The 20,396-nt window shown below is 31.9% G+C and overlaps 1 protein-coding gene across 5 annotated transcripts in view; it reads right to left on the minus strand.

The window, feature by feature from the left end:
• LOC127702668 (meckelin-like) overlaps positions 1 to 20,009 on the minus strand; it is a 61,225-nt gene extending 41,216 nt beyond the window's left edge. Inside the window, exons 1-5 of one of the 5 annotated variants that reach the window (XM_052206961.1) lie at positions 19,812 to 20,009; positions 15,168 to 15,256; positions 11,852 to 11,897; positions 11,083 to 11,130; positions 4,357 to 4,453 (exon numbers count right to left, since the gene is read on the minus strand). In XM_052206961.1, the coding sequence (XP_052062921.1) occupies positions 4,357 to 4,453; positions 11,083 to 11,130; positions 11,852 to 11,897; positions 15,168 to 15,256; positions 19,812 to 20,007 (476 nt within the window). In that variant the 5' untranslated portion in view covers positions 20,008 to 20,009. Of the gene's footprint in view, positions 1 to 4,356; positions 4,454 to 11,082; positions 11,131 to 11,226; positions 11,275 to 11,607; positions 11,704 to 11,803; positions 11,898 to 15,167; positions 15,257 to 19,811 lie in introns of all 5 variants that reach the window. The other 4 variants (XM_052206962.1, XM_052206963.1, XM_052206964.1 and 1 more) reach the window with 4 other exon arrangements.
• Between the last annotated feature and the right edge of the window lie 387 nt (positions 20,010 to 20,396).

Genomic DNA, 20,396 nt, shown 5'->3' on the forward strand with positions numbered 1-20,396 from the left:
CCTTGCTGATCATTTTTGATCTGTTATAATTTTTATCATATAAGGCAAAACACAAAAAAATGACATTAAAGGGTAATAACTCCAATAAGGAGTCGTCGGACAATTTCCTCCATATTTTCTTATAGTAGATCTTGTCTTGCTGATCATTTTTGCTTATTCAAGTTTCTATCTATCTATAATAATTTTTAAGATATAAGGCAAGAATGCAAATAAAATGCTTCGCTGGGGCGCAGCTTGATACGACCGCAGAGGTCGAACCCTGAACAGTTGGGGCAAGTATGGACACAAAATTCAAGCTTGATACAGCTATGACTTTGGATTGTCATTAAATATTTGACACAGCATAGGTTTCTGACACAGGATGAATGTGGTGTAAGAACTGGAAAAAATTTAATTTACCTATTATGGTGGAATCTCCATAAACTAAATTGTTTGTTCATTTCAATATATCAAAGAATATGTAGAATTCAATGTTTGATGTAATGTAATAAAGTTGAAATTTGGACCGTTTTTGTTCAATGTGGACCAATTTGGTAACATGTATAAATAATCAAAAATCTAAATACATGGGAGCCCATTTAAATACATCATAAAGGTATTAAAATAGAAAGTGACATCATAGTCATTGCTAAAAATAAACAAAAATCCTTAATCAGCAACATTTAAAGTAATATCTAAAAATAAAATTCCTTTGTAACCATAAAAGCCCATTTAAATACATCATAAAGATATTAAAATAGAAAATGACATCATAGTCATGGCTAAAAATAAACAAAATCCTTAATCAGCATCAGCAACATTTTATAGTAATATCTAAAAATAAAATTCCTTTGTAACCATAAAAGCCCATTTAAATACATCATAACAGATATTAAAATAGAAAATGACATCATAGTCATGGCTAAACATAGCTAAAACCTTAATCAGCATCATTTAACAGTAATATCTAAAAATAAAAATTTCTTTGCAACCATAAAAGTAAAATAGAAAATGACATCATAATCATAGCTAAAAATAAACAAAAATTTTTTTTATTGGCAAATTTTAAATGGAGTTTATTATACTAAAACAATAAATTTGCAACCATAAACATGATAAAACCCCATTTAAACACATCATAAAAGTATTAAATAATTCAACTACATCATCAGGCTATAAAAACAGAAAATGACTTCATAGTCAAGGCTAAAGGTAAACAAAAAACCTTCATCAGCAAAATTTTATATTGGCAAATTTCCAATGAAGTTTATTACACTAAAATTGTTGGCAAATTTCCAATGCATTTATTAACAATAAAGTTATTGGCAAATTTCCAATTTACATAATTTAAAAGCAGTGTAGATGAGATATTTAAATGAGTTTGAATTACCAACCTTACACTGCTTTTAAATAATGTTCTTTACTCAATTATTTGTCTATTAAAATGGAAACCCTTGTTTTTTAACCTTTTTTCCCCTTATTCCTTAAACATTAGAGCACACTAAAAAAATCCTTATTTTCGACCAATATTTGGCCCCTTATTCATAAATGTTTGAGCAATTAACCCCAAAACTCAATTCCTACTTTCTCTTCGTGATAAAAAATAACTAACTTAAAATGTAAATTTTAAACAAAAAAAAAATGAAAAAAAAAAATTACCCCTTTTTTGACCCCCGCCCCCCTTATGATTCATCACCCCCACCCCCTTTCCCCCCAAACCAAGCTCAATAACAGCCTTGCCTTTGTAGTATGGTACCTTGTAATACAATTTTAGAGAGATCCATACACTTGAACACAAGTTATTGTCTAGAAACTAAAAAATGCTTATTTTAAACCCCTTTTTAGGCCCCTTATTACTAAACGTTTTGGGCAATTACCACAACACTCAATTCCAGCTTTCCCTTTGTGAAATGGAACCTTGTAGTAAAATTTCAGAAAGATCCATACACTTACACACAAGTTATTGTCATGAAACTAGAAAAATGCTTGTTTTTTGCCCCCTTTTGGCCCCTTATTCCTAAAATTTTGAGGCAATTAACCCCAAAATCAATCCCAGCATTGACCCTTTGTGATATGGAATCTTGTGGTACAATGTCAAAGAGATCCATATGCTAACACACAAGTTATGTCTGGAAGTTACAAAAATGCTTATTTTCGGCCCCTTTTTGGCCCCTAATTCCTTAACTGTTGGTACCATAACCCCCAAAATCAATCCCTACCTTCCTATTGTGGTATTGAACCTTATGGTAAAATTTCATAGAGATCCATTCACTTAAACTAAAGTTAGAGTGCGAAAACCATTGTGTATTCGGACGACGACGACGACGCCAACGTCATACCAATATACAACCTCAAAATTTTTTTGCGGTCGTATAAAAATTGGTAAAAAACGTCATCAAAGGGCAATAACTCTAATAAGGAGTAGACTGTAGTTTCGATCGTGTTGGACTTAATAGTATATCTTTTTTTGCTGATGATTTTTGCAATTTAAAGTTTCTCTGTATCTATAATAGTTTTCAGGATAATAGGCATAAATGAAAAAAAATGGTAAAATTGGTCATTTAAGGGCAATAACTCCTATTAGAAGTCCCCTAACAGTTTTTACGTAATTAAACAATTGGTAGAGCGCAACATATTGAACATTTCTGCCACTGTCAGATTTCTCTATTTATTACAGTTTTCAAAATATAAGACAAAACTTGCATTTTACCCCTATGTTCTATTTTTAGCTATGTCGGCCATCTTGGTTGGCAGGCAGAGTCACATTTTTTAAACTAGATACCCTAGTGATGATTGTAGCCAAGTTTTGTCAAATTTGGTCAAGTAGTTTCAGAGGAGAAGATTTTTGTAAAAGTTAACGTTAGACAACAACGAACTCCAAGTGATGAGAAAAGCTCACTTGGACCGTTGGGCCAAGTGAGCTAAAAACAGGTTAAACTGGTAACTTTTTGCACAACCTTCTCATTAGATTGCACCATTATGCGACTTTGTATGATTATACAACTTATAGCATCCAAAATCTTAACCTTTATAGACAATCATCACAGAATCACAGAGCATGTGAAAAATAAGTGGGATGATAGAGCACTGTTTATTTATTTTTTAATATTTTTCATGTGATCCCATTTGTTAATGAAACTTTGTCATAACAGTTATCAAATAATTTGAAGTATTAATTTTTTTCTTTCAGAATCATTTAATGCTCTATTCCTTCAAAGTTTTTTTTTTTCTTACATCACTGTTTTCTCCTTCACACTTGTCATGCTTGTAGAACTTCTTGTGTTTTGGTAAAGGTCACTACATACAGAAAAGCTGTCTTTGAATTAGAGTATGGGAATACAATAATTCAATACAAAACATTTCTGAAGATTTTGATAAAATAAAGGATTTCCTTTTAAAAAAAGGTATTGTGTACGTTTAAAAGTAAAACTTAGCCATTCAATAGACAACTTTCAAGTTAGTTGCATTTCCGTTAAAAACTTTTGGTTTTAGTGAACATCATTCATGCGTTTAAAGGCATCGTCACTTCCTTCCCATGTTGAGCGAGTGGTTGAAAAAATATTATGCTATATTGCATGAATTATTCGGCAAATTAAATTCTGATTCATATATATAATTGATAATCAGCACTGCTGTCATTAAGGAATTGTCCTACGGGACAAACATTATTTCTAGTTTATCCTGCATAATGACGATCACAAAGACGCTTGATGAACTTTAATAGTGCAGGGATACAGGCGATCCCCTCTATTTGGTAAATGACGTCATAAAGGCGTGCATAATTGACAAACTTTTCTGGTGAAGGACATATAATTCATCACATTTTTTTATTTGAAGTATCATATGACTTTAAAGAATATCTTTTTCATGACATTCACATGTTTTCTACATATTACAGGTTGCACTTTGTAAATACAGCTTTTTCACAAACCACACCTCTTTTGGGGAGATATATAATATTCATGGATATTTTGTTTTGTTTAGGTACTGGTTCACAGATTAAATACACATGGACATGATGGATAGCAGCCAAATTGAATTCTGAGGAAGACCCAAAGTGAAGGGAGGGGTAGTACAGAATTTTTGTAAAAGTTAAAACTCTTAGTTCGGGTCATATAAATGTTGAAAATATGCTGCACAGCCCTATATTTTGACCTTTTAAAAAAATAGTAGTGCATATGAACTTTCCATTCTAGAATATTATTTTTTACAAAACTGCATAGTAAAAGAGGCACAGTTTTATCCATTAAAGGAGTTCCTATGGGAATTTAAATTGTCTATATTTACAGAAGTGCAACCTATAAGTAATTAATACACAATATTGATACCAAGAGTGCTACAATACCCCAATACTTTATTTGCAGAACTAAAACATACCTGGTACCCCCTGAATTTAACCAGGTGTAAGGTTCACAGTCTCTGCAAACTCTTTGGTTTGTTCCACCAGGTAAGCCCCCATTCAGCTCTCTTTCAACTTTAAATATACATACAATATTTATCATGTTTATAGACATTTCAAATATGCATATATAATAAAATGAAATGTGGGGTTTATGTCAATGAGACAGCAGCCCTGTAACTAAGCCTCCATTCAGCTCTCTTTTCAACTATAAATAATTATATACATACAATCTATATATTAACATAACAAATAAGAAGTTGCACATGTTGTCCTGATAAAACCTCCACTCATAATTCAAAGTATCAAATAAATAGCCATAAGCACATGATACTCTTGTCTTGTGCATATTGAAATTTTTGACAGGATAAAATGGAATATTTCAAAGACATCTTACCAGAAGTTAGTAAAATGGTTCTGTAGAAAAACTTGCATGAGAATATCCTTTGGTCTATGAATATTACCTTAAATATGTAGGACTCAGAGGTGCGTTAGGAATGCTGAAGTGCGATGGTCTGCGCCGAAGTGCGATGGTCCTTTTGCTGATGTGCGATGATCTATAAGACACATGATGGCTAGTTTAAATTTACAGATGTCCAATTATTATGAGTGCTTGAATTTATTTTATAAGCTAGTACATGTATATAAATATCAAGCATTCAATATTGTCTCCAGTTTCAGTAAAAAACATCGATAATCCCTCTTATTCCTTGTTCTGATTCACAGATTTTTCGCTTATTTTGTTTCGTTCTAACTAACCAAGAAGTATTTGCATTTCAAACATTTACCACATTTTTTTCAGTCATTGCAAACAATACTGGTTTTAAAGGAAAATAGCTTTTGTATGTAGCATCAATATCTGATCGATTGTAGGAACGACTGCTTTTTTTGGTTTAAGCTATTTACAAAGTATAATGTTCACTACAATGTTCTAGTGAGTACTGAAAATGCAATGACTATTTATCATCACTGTTTTAAATCAAACGGGTTATACTCAATATGTTACAAATAAAAAACAACTGGAAAGCTACTTCTAACAAACAAATTAACTTCTATATGGACATGTGAACATGAAAAACATTGAAAATATGATTTATTTAATCCATCGCACTTCAGCGTTAACCACCACCGCTCTTCAGCGTAGCTTTCAACAAGACAGTGTCACAATTAATGCCACCATCACACTTCGGCGTGATCAAAAACACACTTCAGCGTTTAACCATCGCAAATCAGCAAGACCATCGCAGTTCGGAGTTCCATCGCAGTTTCGAGTCCTACAAAAATATGACTGTTAAAAAAGCCCATAACTCTAGAGCAACAATTTCAAAATCAAGATCAAGCCTGCATTTACTAATCCAAACAGTGTAAAGTTTGTAGTACCAGTAATTTGATCCAAGCAAGTCAGGGATCTCCATAAAGTATATTAACTTATCATTCGCCATCATCATATAATCTCCTTCTTGGACCTGCCATCATTAAAATAAATAAATGTGCCACGGTTTTAAGGTGGGGTCAAAAAAAAATTTCTTTTTGCTAGCCTCGTTTATAATCAATCTAATAAATCCAACTTATATTTTTGACTCAGAATTAAAAGTTGGATGGTCTGTTTCTATATGGTATTTGCCATTTTAGGTCACTAAAATCATTTCAATTTTTAACTATTGCCCTTCACAAATCTTTATTCAACTTTTAAAAAAAACCACTTACGAAATTTCTTGTTCATACTGCAGACAGCTGATCAAGTTAGTTAATGATGTGACTACTGATTTGAATTTGAATTTGACAATGAAAAAAAAGAAGAGTCACAACCCATTTTTTTGTAAGGTGACTAAAAAATGCCAGACTTAATATTGGGATTGAAATAAATAAAATTTAATGACACTTTATGGTTATTCTATAGTGAAATTAATATAGTTAAAAATTTATCAGTCTATCTTCTATATCTTACAAAAAAAAAAGGAGGAATGAAATTTTTGTTTACTGTGGATTCATTTATTTTCGTGGGTACCAATTTTCGAGGATTAGGGAAAATTTGCATGTTCGTGGATATTTAATTTCGTGGTTTTACGAAAGTCTGCGTACAAGCCTATACTAAATATGTCATTCGTTGATCATTTAATTTCGTGGTTCACTTGTACCCACGAAATCCACAAAAATTGGTATCCAACGAATAATAATGAATCCACAGTATAACAATGCGCTTGTGATTATTTCTCCATGGTTAAATTTTCATTCATGGAGATCTCAGGCGATTGTATGACATGTAAAATAAAATGCTTTGCTGAGCGCAGCCAGATACGACCGCAGAGGTCTAACCCTGAACAGTTGGGAAGTTTGGACACAATATTCAAGCTTGATACTGTCTGAATTTGGATTGTGATAAAATTTTTGACATAATATAGGTTTCTGACACAAAATAAATGTGGTCAAAGATCTTAAAAATTTGAAATGGGACATTTAATTTACCTAGAATGGTCTGATATCCAAAATCTAACAACATGGTTCGATTCAGCATATGAAAAAAACACCAAAAATTTAATTTTAGTTGAAATCAAACAAAGATTATTTTAGACCCTTCAAACCTTAATATGGACTAATTTGAAAACAGGGCCCAAAATAAAAAATCTAAATGCACAATAAGATTCAGCATATCATACAGCCGCAATATTTCAGTTTTTGATGAAATCAAACAAAATTTAATTTTGGACCCTTTTGACCTCAATGTAGACCAATTTAAAAATGGGGCCCAATATCCAAAAAAGTAAAACAAGGTTAGAACCCCCAAAAATTAAAGACTTTAAATTAATACCATTGAAATTGGTTAAAAGATTTGTATTTATTTTCAATTGAAGATTTCTTGCTATTGCGCAATACTGGCCAATTTAAGATTTCCTGCTATTGCCAAATACTGTGCAATTTAAGATTTTTTGCTATTGTGCAATACTGTGCAATTGAAGATTTCTTGCTATTGCGCAATACTGTGCTATTGGGCAATACTTTGTTGTTGCACAATACTATGCTATTGCGCAATCCTGTGCAATTGAAGATTTCTTGCTACTGCGCAATACTGTGCAATTCGAGATTTCTTGCTATTGGGCAATACTGTGCAATTGAGATCCATTCACTTAAACTAAAGTTATTGTCCGAAAACCAAATGTGTCTTTGGACAACGCCGACGCAGACGATGACACCATAGCATTATACGACGCAAAAATTATAAAAATGCCTTAAATCTGACTGTTAAAAAAGTCCTGTAACAGTAAAAAAATCAAAAGGTATTTTACTTTCACCCTTTTTCAACAGTTGTGTCAAGTTTCCAGTAAATTGATCAAAGTATAGTAAAGTTATGGTACAAGATGTGTAAAAAATACTTTTTAAAAATTAAGTTTTAAGTCTGTATCTCTCAAAGGACAAACTTGAAAATTTTCAAAATGGAAAGGAATATTCATATTCACAGGAAAGTGTGTGTCTTTGGTATCTGAAAAATGTTCATGAATAAAGTCTGAAAACTCTGGAATGACAAAATTGAAAATCTTGAAAATTTAAAGGGAGCGAACTTTGATCAATTCTAGCCTGGTGATGACATTTCAGGAAAAAGTATCACATCAAAGTTGAGTTATTGAAGAATAATTGAGAAAAAGTAGAATTTTCCATGATTTAAGTCCCATAACTCTGTAAAAACAAAATTGAAAGTTGGAAAGGAAGCTTTTCCCCATTGACCCTAATGGTGAGTTAAAATTTCATGAGAATTGTTTAAAGCAAATATGAGTTATCAAACGTAGTGTTGACATATAGACAGAATATAAGGTCTACCATTATACGTCCCTTCTAAAATGGGGTAAAAAAACAGGAATAAGTTTCTGACAGATCCAAAAAGCACCTATACATTTAAATTCCTTTCTGCCAAGCTTCATTCCAGTTATGAAGTGATTCTGTTCAGTAGTACTAGAGAAAGTATATGACTAAAATATAAAGACGATTGAACATATTGAAATGTCAAAGTATTGGAAAACAAAATGTAGGTGTCTGACAGATCTGAGAGCACTTTCACATCACAATACTAGTGTTCTCCCCAGGCCCTTAAAGGACCGTGATGTATAATTTTTGACCGTGGTGGTATCGGTCTTACCGCGATGTATAATTGTTTCCTGTGGTGCTAAAATTTTCAGTAAAAAAATCGTAAATCTGTAAAGTTTTAAGCGATTTGTTAATTCTTTTCCGTGCGGTATAAAATTCCAGGTGAAATTTGACCAGTTCAAACCAGTTCACCCAGATTGTTGAAACCACGTGATCGATTTACCTTATGAGGTTAACCTTGTTGATTGGATTTAATCGATGTAATTAACACTTGTTACATTATTCTTTTATGTTTTAATTAGGAGTTCATAACTTTATGATCACTGATAACTATTTTATGGCTTCACTCACAACCCAAGCGCTGACCTGTGACAAGTCTGCAAATACTTTGTACACAAACAGTGTGAACCCCATAGTTGCACACACGCCTGTACACTTTTTGTACATAATAAAGTTGGCTCATTAGTTTAGTATAATATGTCTGATTAAACCATGGCTAAAATTTTTTTTAATTATGACATTATTAAGTGCATGATATCCTGTTTCAAACTATAGTATCTGTGAAGGGGACGGACATATGTACATATCACATGACCCAGTTAGTTCACGTAGAATATGTTTTTATCTTGCAAATTTTATCCATAAGCACATGTTAAATTTATTTATATCTACTTCCTATCATTTAGGTGGGAAAAATAGGGAGACTTTGTTGTTGACATTGAATATGGTTACTTATAGACCTAAGATAAATTTATAGATTTAGAAATTCTTTTTAAATGGATCATGACAAATAAAGATTTAGATTTCAGTGCAGTATTAAGTCTGTATCAATGTTTGATTATCACCAAAGACAAGAAAGGATAATATCTACATGAAATCTATGGCAAAATGTTTTTAAATTTATGAAAAATTTCTTTTTTTTTTAAATTTAAGATAGAAACTGGTTCAAACAATAAATCAATATTTGTTCTTGTTATTTTATATCTCCTTATGACAAGAATCCTTTCACATACAACAACTTTCTTTCTAGAAACTATAAAGTTTTTTTTAAATTGAACATTTTTGGTCTCCTTTGAATGATATTTTATTTTTATTGATCATGGATTTGATAAAAGATTTGATTACTATAAATTTAGATGAATATTTTGTAATGAATCATGTTTTATTTATTTAAAAAAAATATTAAAGTATACAAACGGTTTATTGGTTTACTTCTTTTTTTACCAATAATTTTCAGACTCAATATCTACATAACACAGTACCACAGTGTTAAAACAAAACAAGAGACATACTGCAGTAACTAGAAATATAGCTAAGCGACGCGACGCTACACAACTGATTGTATGAATCATTTCATCAAGCTGTCCACACACGTTACCCTGGTGCTATCCAAAAATCATGGGGAGAACACTGAATACATCAGTCAAGCTGCTGACATTAAATGAAGTAAATATGTTTAGCAGTAACTGGGAACATGTGACAATGTTTGAAGTACAAACGAACAGACAGAACAAAAGAACAAAGTGATTGTTACATGCATATACCCTCCACTCCTAGAATAAGGTATAATTATGAAAAAACTTGTGAATGTTAATCAATATAACAACAACAGTACCACCTAGTCATGTGCTTTAATGTGTATCCAACAATCATCATGTAGTAATTTTGTCACCATACATGTAAGTAACACACTACCTTGAGTAGTTTTATAATAACAAGTAATACTCTTAGCTAACAATGCCTGGAGTAATTCTGTCAACACACATAATATATTTCCCATTAACAATAGTAAATAATAATTCCTGGAGTAATTCTACAAGTAACACAATCCTAATTAACAATACCTGGAGTAATTCTACCACCACAAGTAACACAATCCCAATTAACAATACCTGGGGTAATTCTACCACCACAATTAAAACAATCCCCATTAACAATACCTGGAGTAATTTTACCACCACAAGTAACACAACCCCCATTAACAATACCTAGAGTTATTCTAACACCACAAGTAACACAATCCCTATTAACAATACCTGGAGTAATTCTACCACCACAAGTAACACAATGCCCATTAACAATGCCTGGAGTAATTCTGTCACCACAAGTAACACAATCCCCATTAACAATACCTGAAGTAATTCTACCACAAGTAACACAATCCCCATAAACAATACCTGAAGTAATTCTACCACAAGTAACACAATCCCCATTAACAATACCTGGAGTAATTCTACCACAAGTAACACAATCCCCATTAACAATACCTGGAGTTATTCTACCACAAGTAACACAATCCCCATAAACAATACCTGGAGTAATTCTAACACAAGTAACACAATCCCCATTAACAATACCTGGAGCAATTCTACCACAAGTAACACAATCCCCATTAACAATACCTGGAGTAATTCTACCACAAGTAACACAATCCCCATTAACAATACCTGGAGTAATTCTACCACAAGTAACACAATCCCCATTAACAATACCTGGAGTAATTCTACCACAAGTAACACAATCGCCATTAACAATACCTGGAGTAATTCTACCACAAGTAACACAATCCCCATTAACAATACCTGGAGTAATTCTACCACAAGTAACACAATCCCCATTAACAATACCTGGAGTAATTCTGTCCCCACATTTAAGACATTCACCATTAACAATACCTGGAGTAATTTTACCACCACAAGTAACACAACCCCCATTAACAATACCTAGAGTTATTCTAACACCACAAGTAACACAATCCCCATTAACAATACCTGGAGTAATTCTGTCCCCACATTTAAGACATTCACCATTAACAATACCTGAAGTAATTCTACCACAAGTAACACAATCCCCATTAACAATACCTGGAGTAATTCTGTCCCCACAAGTAACACAATCCCCATTAACAATACCTGGAGTAATTCTGTCTCCACAAGTAATACAATCCCCATTAACAATACCTGGAGTATTTCTGTCCCCACAAGTAACACAATCCCCATTAACAATACCTGGAGTAATTCTGTCCCCACAAGTAACACAATCCCCATTAACAATACCTGGAGTAATTCTGTCCCCACAAGTAATACAATCCCCATTAACAATACCTGGAGTAATTCTGTCCCCACATTTAAGACATTCACAATTAACAATACCTGGAGTAATTCTGTCCCCACATTTAAGACATTCACCATTAACAATACCTGGAGTAATTCTGTCCCCACATTTAAGACATTCACCATTAACAATACCTGGAGTAATTCTGTCCCTACATTTAAGACATTCACCATTTACAATACCTGGAGTAATTCTGTCCCCACATTTAAGACATTCGATCACCATTAACAATACCTGGAGTAATTCTGTCACCACATTTAAGACATTCACCATTAACAATACCAAGTGTACCACAACTCACACAACTCCATCCATCAGCTGACCTAGCCTGTAATATAAATTTAAACTATAGTATGTGTACAGATTTTCAGTTTTATACCCTGAAGTTTAAATGGAAAAGTGCAGATTAAAAGTGTAGCGCATGACAATTAACATTTATCAAAAGCTAATTACAACTAATAAATAAATCATGTTCTCAGACTAAAGTATCAATCAGTACACATCCAAGGGTTTTAGTGTAAATACATCATAAACAGTCTGAAAAAATGCATGACTCATGCCATGCTAAAAACCCTGGATTTCAGTATCTTTCACATGAATTCTAATTCCATGAGACTTTACATGACTAAGAAGCAAAAGTTCCCTCTGATATACTTTAATATTTGGCGTTCAATTTGAACTTACTTTACTATTTCAGATTGCTCAACAGCTGCCAAACAATAGTTTGTCACTCCATTGATGTAAAAGTCATTAACCTGCTAATTACCTAGTTAATTATAGTGTAAGAGGTGTCAAACTGCAAAGGAAATAGCCAAGAAATTCATAAATCACTGAAGGCAACAAATCAATAAGCTATGACCGTGATTACATTATTGAAGTGCAAGAGTATTTATGCATTTCTAAATAACATGAATAATATTAATCTCAAAATGCTTTTAATATTGGTTGTCATAGAAATCCCAAACCTAAATTTAACCAGTTAATATCACTTTTTAAAACATAAAAATGTGCCTAAATCCTCCCCTAATCTATTGCAAAACATATTATGAAGTATTACAAAAATGCATTTCTTCTTGTTCTTCTGTATATATTGTTTCTGCAATTGGAGTACCTTGGAATCAGGTGAAAACACTATCTTGTTATCACAATATATTCTCCATCAGTATTATAAAATGAAACAACACTATTAAGTCTATTTACACCCTCAGATCCTGTTTAAATTAAAATTTTCATGGATCTCTTAAAAATCATTTAATTTATATATTTTCTGCAAAAAATAAGAGGAACAACTCTTAACCATAAATATCTAAATAGAAATCATCAACTGTATAAGAGACTTGAAACATCTGAACAATAAATCTAAAATTGTCATACTATAAGAAAAGGTCTGATTCAGTTATTTGATAATTGCTAGAACATTTATAATAGTTTGTTGCAACAATTAAAATAATAAACTGTTAACACAGAGATATGTCTCGCCTATTTGTTATTTTGATAATGCAAATGTTGAAATTAAAATAGCAATACTTTAACATGTAAGTTATGCAAATATTCAAAATCAATGAACCATGACTGAAGGTACAGGGCTAATCTCCATGGAAATGAGATGTGCCAATGCTAATACAACTGCAAACCAAATACCATTGACTTTTCATAAGTCTTTCCCTTTAAACAAACCTAAACACAAACATTAACTTGTAAACTATGTAAAAGTTTCAAAGTCAATGAACCATAATTAGGGGGTGGGGTTATAAAATCTCCATGGAAATGAAACTTGCAAATGTCAATACATTTGCATACCAAATATCTTTGACTTTACATTAGTGGTTCATCTTAAACTAACCTAATCACAAACTAATACATGTAAACTAAGTAAAAAATTCAGAGTCAATAGACCATGACTGAGGGGTAAGGACCAAATAATCTCCATGGAAATGAGATTTGCCAATGCTTATACAACTGCATACCAAATATCATTGACCTACCACTAGTGGTTCCCCATAAACTGACCTAATCACAAACTAATACATGAAAACTAAGCAGTTTCATAGTCAATAAACCTTGACTGAGGGGGCGGGGCCAAATAATCTCCATGGTAATGAGATGTGCCAATGCTAATACAACTGCAGACCAAATATCACTGACCTACCACTAGTGGTTCACCATGAACTAGACCTAATCACAAACTAATACATTGTTGACGGCACCTCCGCCGAAAACAGCAAACCTATGTCTCGCTTTTTGACTCCGTCAAGGCGAGACAAAAAGCACGCCTTGTTTTAATATTTTTTAATAAAGAATATTTTCAAATGATTTAAGTTTATCGGTATAATGAAATAATTACTCTTTTAAAAGTGAATATGAATAAAGAGCAGCGACATGGGTTTATGATACGCCCTTTGATTTTTCAAAGAATAAAGTTCCATAACGCAGTTATTGTCCGAAAAATGGAAAATCCCCTTTTTTAATGAATAAAATCCCATAACTCAGAAACGTAAAATCCAAAATTTATAAAAATCAGGAGCTCACGTCAATAGATATAAACAATTCACCAAAGTTTCATGCAAATTGGTTTAAGCGTTTTTGAGTTATTGTCCGACATGTTGAGGACGGACAGACAGACTGATAATGGTACAATGTATATCATAATACGTCCCGTAAACGGATGTATAAAAACATATGGAAATTCAGCTTGAATAATGTATTTAGAATCTAAGATGATGAAACACATATATCTGATTGGCTGGTTGTTATGTCTAGATGATGAAACACATACGTGATTGGCTGAGACATTATGACTAAATGATGAAACACAGACCTGATTGGCTGGACATTGTGCCTAGATGATGAAACACATACCTGATTGGCTGTGATATTATGCCTAGATAATGAAACACAAACTTGATTAGCTGGACATTGTGCATAGATGAAACATTTACCTGATTGGCAAAACATTGTGCCTAGATGATGAAACGTATACCTGATTGTCTGTGACATTATGCCTAGATGATAAAACACAAACTTGATTAGCTGGACATTGAGTGCACAGATGAAACACTTACCTGATTGGCTGGATATTGTGCCTAGATGATGAAACACAAACTTGTTTAGCTGGACATTGTGCATAGATGATGAAACACTTACCTGATTGGCCGGACATTGTGTCTACATGATGAAACACAAACTTGATTAGCTGGACATTGTGCATAGATGAAACATTTACTCTATTGGCTGGACATTGTGCCTAGATGATGAAACTTATACCTGATTGTCTGTGACATTATGCCTAGTTGATGAAACACAAACTTGATTAGCTGGACATTGTGTGCATAGATGAAACACATTCCTGATTGGCCAGACATTGTGCCTAGATGATGAAACACATACCTGATTGTCTGTGACATTATGCCTACTGGGGAAGATGATGAAATACAAGCTTGATTAGCTGGATATTGTGCATAGATGATGAAACACTTACCTGATTGGCTGGACATTGTGCTTAGATGAAACACTTACTAATTGGCTAGGAAATTGCATTTAGATGATGAAACATATACTTAATTAGCTGGACATTATGTCTAAATGTTGAAACACATACCTGATCGGCTGGACATTTCGCACAAGTTACTTCTCCACCTCCAAAATTTCTTGTATAATAGTAACCAGGGTTGCAAATACAATCTAAACCTGCAACAGATAGTAATGAGGAATTGTTTTTTCTGTTCCTTCTATTTTCTATCAAACACAACAAGTAAACTTTATAATCGTATTAGCAGTGTTACAAATGAAGGTCAGACAGTAAATTAAACAAAATAGCCTGTTAATTGGAAAAATATTAAATAAAAAGTTATTATGCAATGAACCTGTTGAATTCAAAAAAAAATTCTGTATACTTGGAAACGGTAATTACAATTTCCTATTACCACATACTAGTTTATAACCTTTACTTAAATGGATATTAACATGTAGAGGAGTAACTGTCACTGGTGGAGAAGAAACTGGTGGGGTTCCTTTTGCTCATTTTACTCTACTTTTTTGGGGAAGTGTTACATAGACCCTTTGTCATATTCTTTTTATTACCATGGTGTTGGGTGCTTTTCTATGGCTTATGGTTTTGGATTGCCCCATTGGTAGGACCTCCAGAAGAATCTTACTTAAATTCTAGCTTTAAGTGTTAAAAATATGGTATAGGAAAATACATACAACATTACAACAAAAATGACCCAAAGGGTGACTGAGGTATAGAAATATGGTCACCTTGTCTTCTTCTGACCAGAGGTAAAACCCTTGCTAAAGTGGAGCGTCTGTTTGGCTATGCATTTAGGATGAGGATATAAAATTTGATGCCTTGTACATGTGTAGACAGGGTGCCATGCTCTCTGAATGATAAAGAACCTTTGCAACAACTCTATGAGGGGTCAATAGCTGCCATTTTGAATTGCCAATTTATGCCCCTAACCAACATACCATTGTTTTTCAGTGGCCGTCTTAATTTACCATCTTTCATCCCTGTCATCTAATCTTTCAGAACCTACATGTACCTATTTTTTTATCGTTTATTTATTCTTACCCTGATTATGTATAAAATGTTTGCCACTCAGTGGGTGTTAAGGAAGCAACAATCAATCACAAATTCAACAAAAATGCAGTATTCTTGTAAATTGGGGCAAGATATTATACAATCCTGATAGGTAATCTAAGTTTAACATTAACTAATTCTAACACCAGTAGCATCTCCTCTTCTTTTACATTTTAAACGATTTTATTAATTTCATTATCTGCTTGTTTATTGGTTTGGGGTTTTTTTTTGTATTTTGCTGGTTTTTTTGTTTTTTTTATAAACTACATACATGACATGTGAATGGTAGAAACTATATTTTGTTCTGGCTTCAATTATAATATAGGTAATATATCATTGACACTGATCAAAGACATTTTAGACAACTGGAAAAATTATAAAATTATAAATTTATAAATTGTCTAGCTTTGTAGAATTCTTATTTTTTGTTTTTTGCTTAACTAATTTTGGCAGTCATATCTGGGATGTTGAGTCTTATAATTTCACAGTGACCTAGTTGTCTTATTAGTTATATTCGAAAACTTATTGATTTATCTTCAAACAGTACAAATATACATGACTATGACAAAATCTAAATTTAAATTAACACACATAAATAAACTAAGTTGTTTCAGTTGATTGTTGCATTCTTAATGTCCAGTGGCATTTATTTCATGCATATTCAGAAGTTGTTTCAGGTATACTGTTAAAATTTCTATAGATTAAAAACTTCATTCAGGAGTATTCTGGTTATTCCTGATTGAGATTTCCATTTCAAAATGAAGAAATTGAAACACGGGGTGTATGACATGTATTACAATGATTTGGTTAAAGAAAATTATTAAACGCAAAAAATCTCTACAGATTAGATACAAAGATTTATTACAAACAGGATAATAGCACATCCTATTTTTTACAGTGATGTTGTTTACCGAGCCTGTAACTATAGATATGATCGAGTAAACTTATCGATCCTTTAAATATATTTATTCTAAAAGCTTAACAATTCAACACTGTAATTAGATCTTTAAATATTGTTTTTATTGTTATAGATATTGCCCGACCGTCAAAAGCAAAATCTAGCTGCCCTGTTGTTCACCTTACTCGCTTTCAGTTGCTTTCATCATCAGCAATTTTCAAATTTTACCACATCATTGAAACATCATTTTTTCATTTATGAGTAAACAAATTCAAAGACATAAACATCCATAAACTATTTATTTTCTTTTGAAAAGAGGTTAAAGCATTGAATTTACAGTTTGTTGCATGTTATTTCATAAAGACAATTTTTTTATTACTTCCGGTACTTGTTACTCGAGAGCGTACTTCAAATCATTCTAACTTCCATCAAAATAAGTTTATTACTTTATTAGAACGTGATGAAAGTTGCAGAAGTTGCCTTTAATAAATGTTTAGTCCATATATTGTATGAATATTGACACTAAGTCAAGTAAATGATTTGAGAATGAATGCATATAATGTAATTTTATTCTTTTATTCACAATATATATGTGGTTTTTGGCTCTGATTCTGACCAATGCTAATATACTAAATATATATTTACAAGTGACTATTATTGTTGTTGTTACCAATTATGTAAATCAATTGTATCTGATTTTATGTCCTTTATGGGCCCTGTAATTTGGGAAATAGAAATATTCTATATTCTATTCTATTCTATTGCATTAAAAATGTCATATTCCTTTCCAAATTGCTTGTCAAACATCGTTTATTTTTGTAAATTTTCTTCGTCCGCCATTGAAATATTTTTACGAACTAATCGGAGGCGGCATTCATCGGAAACGAACCAGCTATGACCGCAATCCGTATCATCATGATCATTACGATAATAACTACGGAATTCTTTCTTCTTTGATCCCAAAAGGAAAAATTCCACATTCCGCACGCATTAACAGACTTTTGGATAAATCAACTTGATTAATGTATATATTGCGGTGTACATGTATATGCATTGTTTCAATATATTGATTAAAGTTGCTTCACTCTGGGACTATTACACTCATATCAATATATTGTCCCAACTTAACTTTGTTAAATTTATACATCTTTTTAATGAGAAACACTGAATTTCATAATCATGATAAACAGAATAGTTTTTTAATTGAATTGTAATTCATATATTATACATGTACTTTCTTTTCCTTTTTGATATAAAAAAAAATCTGTTAGTGCTAGATATTTAGTTGGTAGTTTCTGACAAGAGGTCTAATATATAATTGTGCAACTAGATGTGATAAACTTAAACAACTTTTAATTTGAACTGTTACTTTAATTGTATATTCAGATATTAATTGAATAATATAAAACGAAAATAGGATACATTTGGCCCTTTATAATATAGTAAAAACCAAACATTGTAGCGCCGCAAACGAAAGAGTACTTCTCTTTCAAATCTCACCACTTCTCCCTATGATTCTGATGTAGTGTGAGCCCTGAAGGTCATGTTTTTCTCTGACTATTAATGATGTCTTTACACTAAATCCATGAATGTTTGGATGTGTACTGGTTGATATATTAATCTTAGATACATGATTTTTTATTAGTTTTTATTGGCTTTGATGAACGACATGTAGATTTCAGTTAACTATGAGTACTCTTAAATCTGTACTTTGTGTCTTTTATGTTTGTGTTTTTATGTCATGTATGTGCTTTGTATCCATCTGATGAGTAATATAAAAATAAGAAGATTGGCAATCATACCACATCTTCTTATTTTTAGATTAGTATTTTTTCCATTAAGTTTAACTACAAATGTAATTTGTCCTCATTCTATAAACTACAAAAATTTTTGAATTTCTATTTCAAAACAATTGAGGTGATGAATAATTTTTTACTTCTTGTTCAAAGATATAAGGTAGAATAATTGCATTAAGCTTAAGGGTCTTCACTATTTGACAAACAAATGGTGGATGTAATTATTTTTAAGGAGAGTTATGTAACTTTTGAATAATTATTTCCACCATACTGTTTTCAAGGAACTTGCATACAAGACACTAAATTTGTATTCTTAAAGTGAAATTGTACTTAAATTGAGTAAAAATGACAAATAATGAAAATGTATAGTCTTTATTACATGTAGCAATGTACATGTAAGCAGTATTACACCATACTGTACAAAATAGAGTTTTCTGGTAATATCTATCAGTTCTACGGTTTTTAATCAGTTTTGAGGAGTTTTCTGGATATTGTGGTACCGGTTCAAAGCCATCATTGAACAATACACTTTGATACAATATATACATGTAACATACATTGGAAATATACAGAAACATGCACGAATGTAAAAATCATCTAAACCGTTTCACTACAGTTAAGAGTTGTCACTTTTCATCAATTTTGCTGCAGCTGATGTGATGTCTCAGTACTATGAATTTTGCCTGTGACCTTTAATTTGATATTTTCTGTTCTGACACTATCTGTATCTGTATCATTATGTCTAAGGTACCAATTCTGGCTTTAAGTTTAACTCGACAATATTCAATAATGCATTATTCTTTCCTTTAATGATCAATTTTGTAATTTGAAGAGCAGCTTTACAAATTTAATTGGGCTAGAAAATACTATACCAATTCAGAAAGTAGTTAAATTGTTAATAAAAAGCATTGCAAAATGACAAGAACACTTTTCTTTTTAAAATTTTGTCTTGTTTGGGCATGATCTTACCATCAGAACTAACAGTCATGGAAGTACTATCCTCTGGACACGCTAAACAGGTCAATGTTGATGTTTGATAGTACTGAAAGAAAAGCCCAGTTTCTTTACAATCAGTTATGTTTACAAAAAGTTTATATTGAGACTGACAACGAACAACAACAAAAAAGTTCAACAGTAAGATCAACTTCGCGCACTTGTCTTCCATGATTGTTGATGAGTAGTCAAGATCGTTATAACGCTTTTTTAATGTGAACATTTCTTTCATCTTATAAAGCATTTATTGACATAGTTATGAAATTTAAAAAATATCAAATAACATTTCTTTGAATTTTGTTACAGAAAAAATCACATATCTCCTTTTATTCCCTTTTCAAATATAATTTTAAATTCATGAATATTTATCCCTTTGTAGTAACTTCCGGTTATTTTTTATCATTTGGTCGCCATTTTTACAGCATATGTATAACAGCAAAAATGCTACCTGGAGAAAAAGACCGTTTTCACGTAACCAGTGACTTGCTTGCAATTGTTATATGACCACTCTGATAAACAATATATTAGGTACACTCAAAATCTATTTTATCCGCTAATATT

Source organism: Mytilus californianus, unplaced genomic scaffold (genome assembly GCF_021869535.1).
Source record: "Mytilus californianus isolate M0D057914Y unplaced genomic scaffold, xbMytCali1.0.p SCAF_5, whole genome shotgun sequence".
Classification (NCBI taxonomy): Eukaryota; Metazoa; Mollusca; class Bivalvia; order Mytilida; family Mytilidae; genus Mytilus; species Mytilus californianus.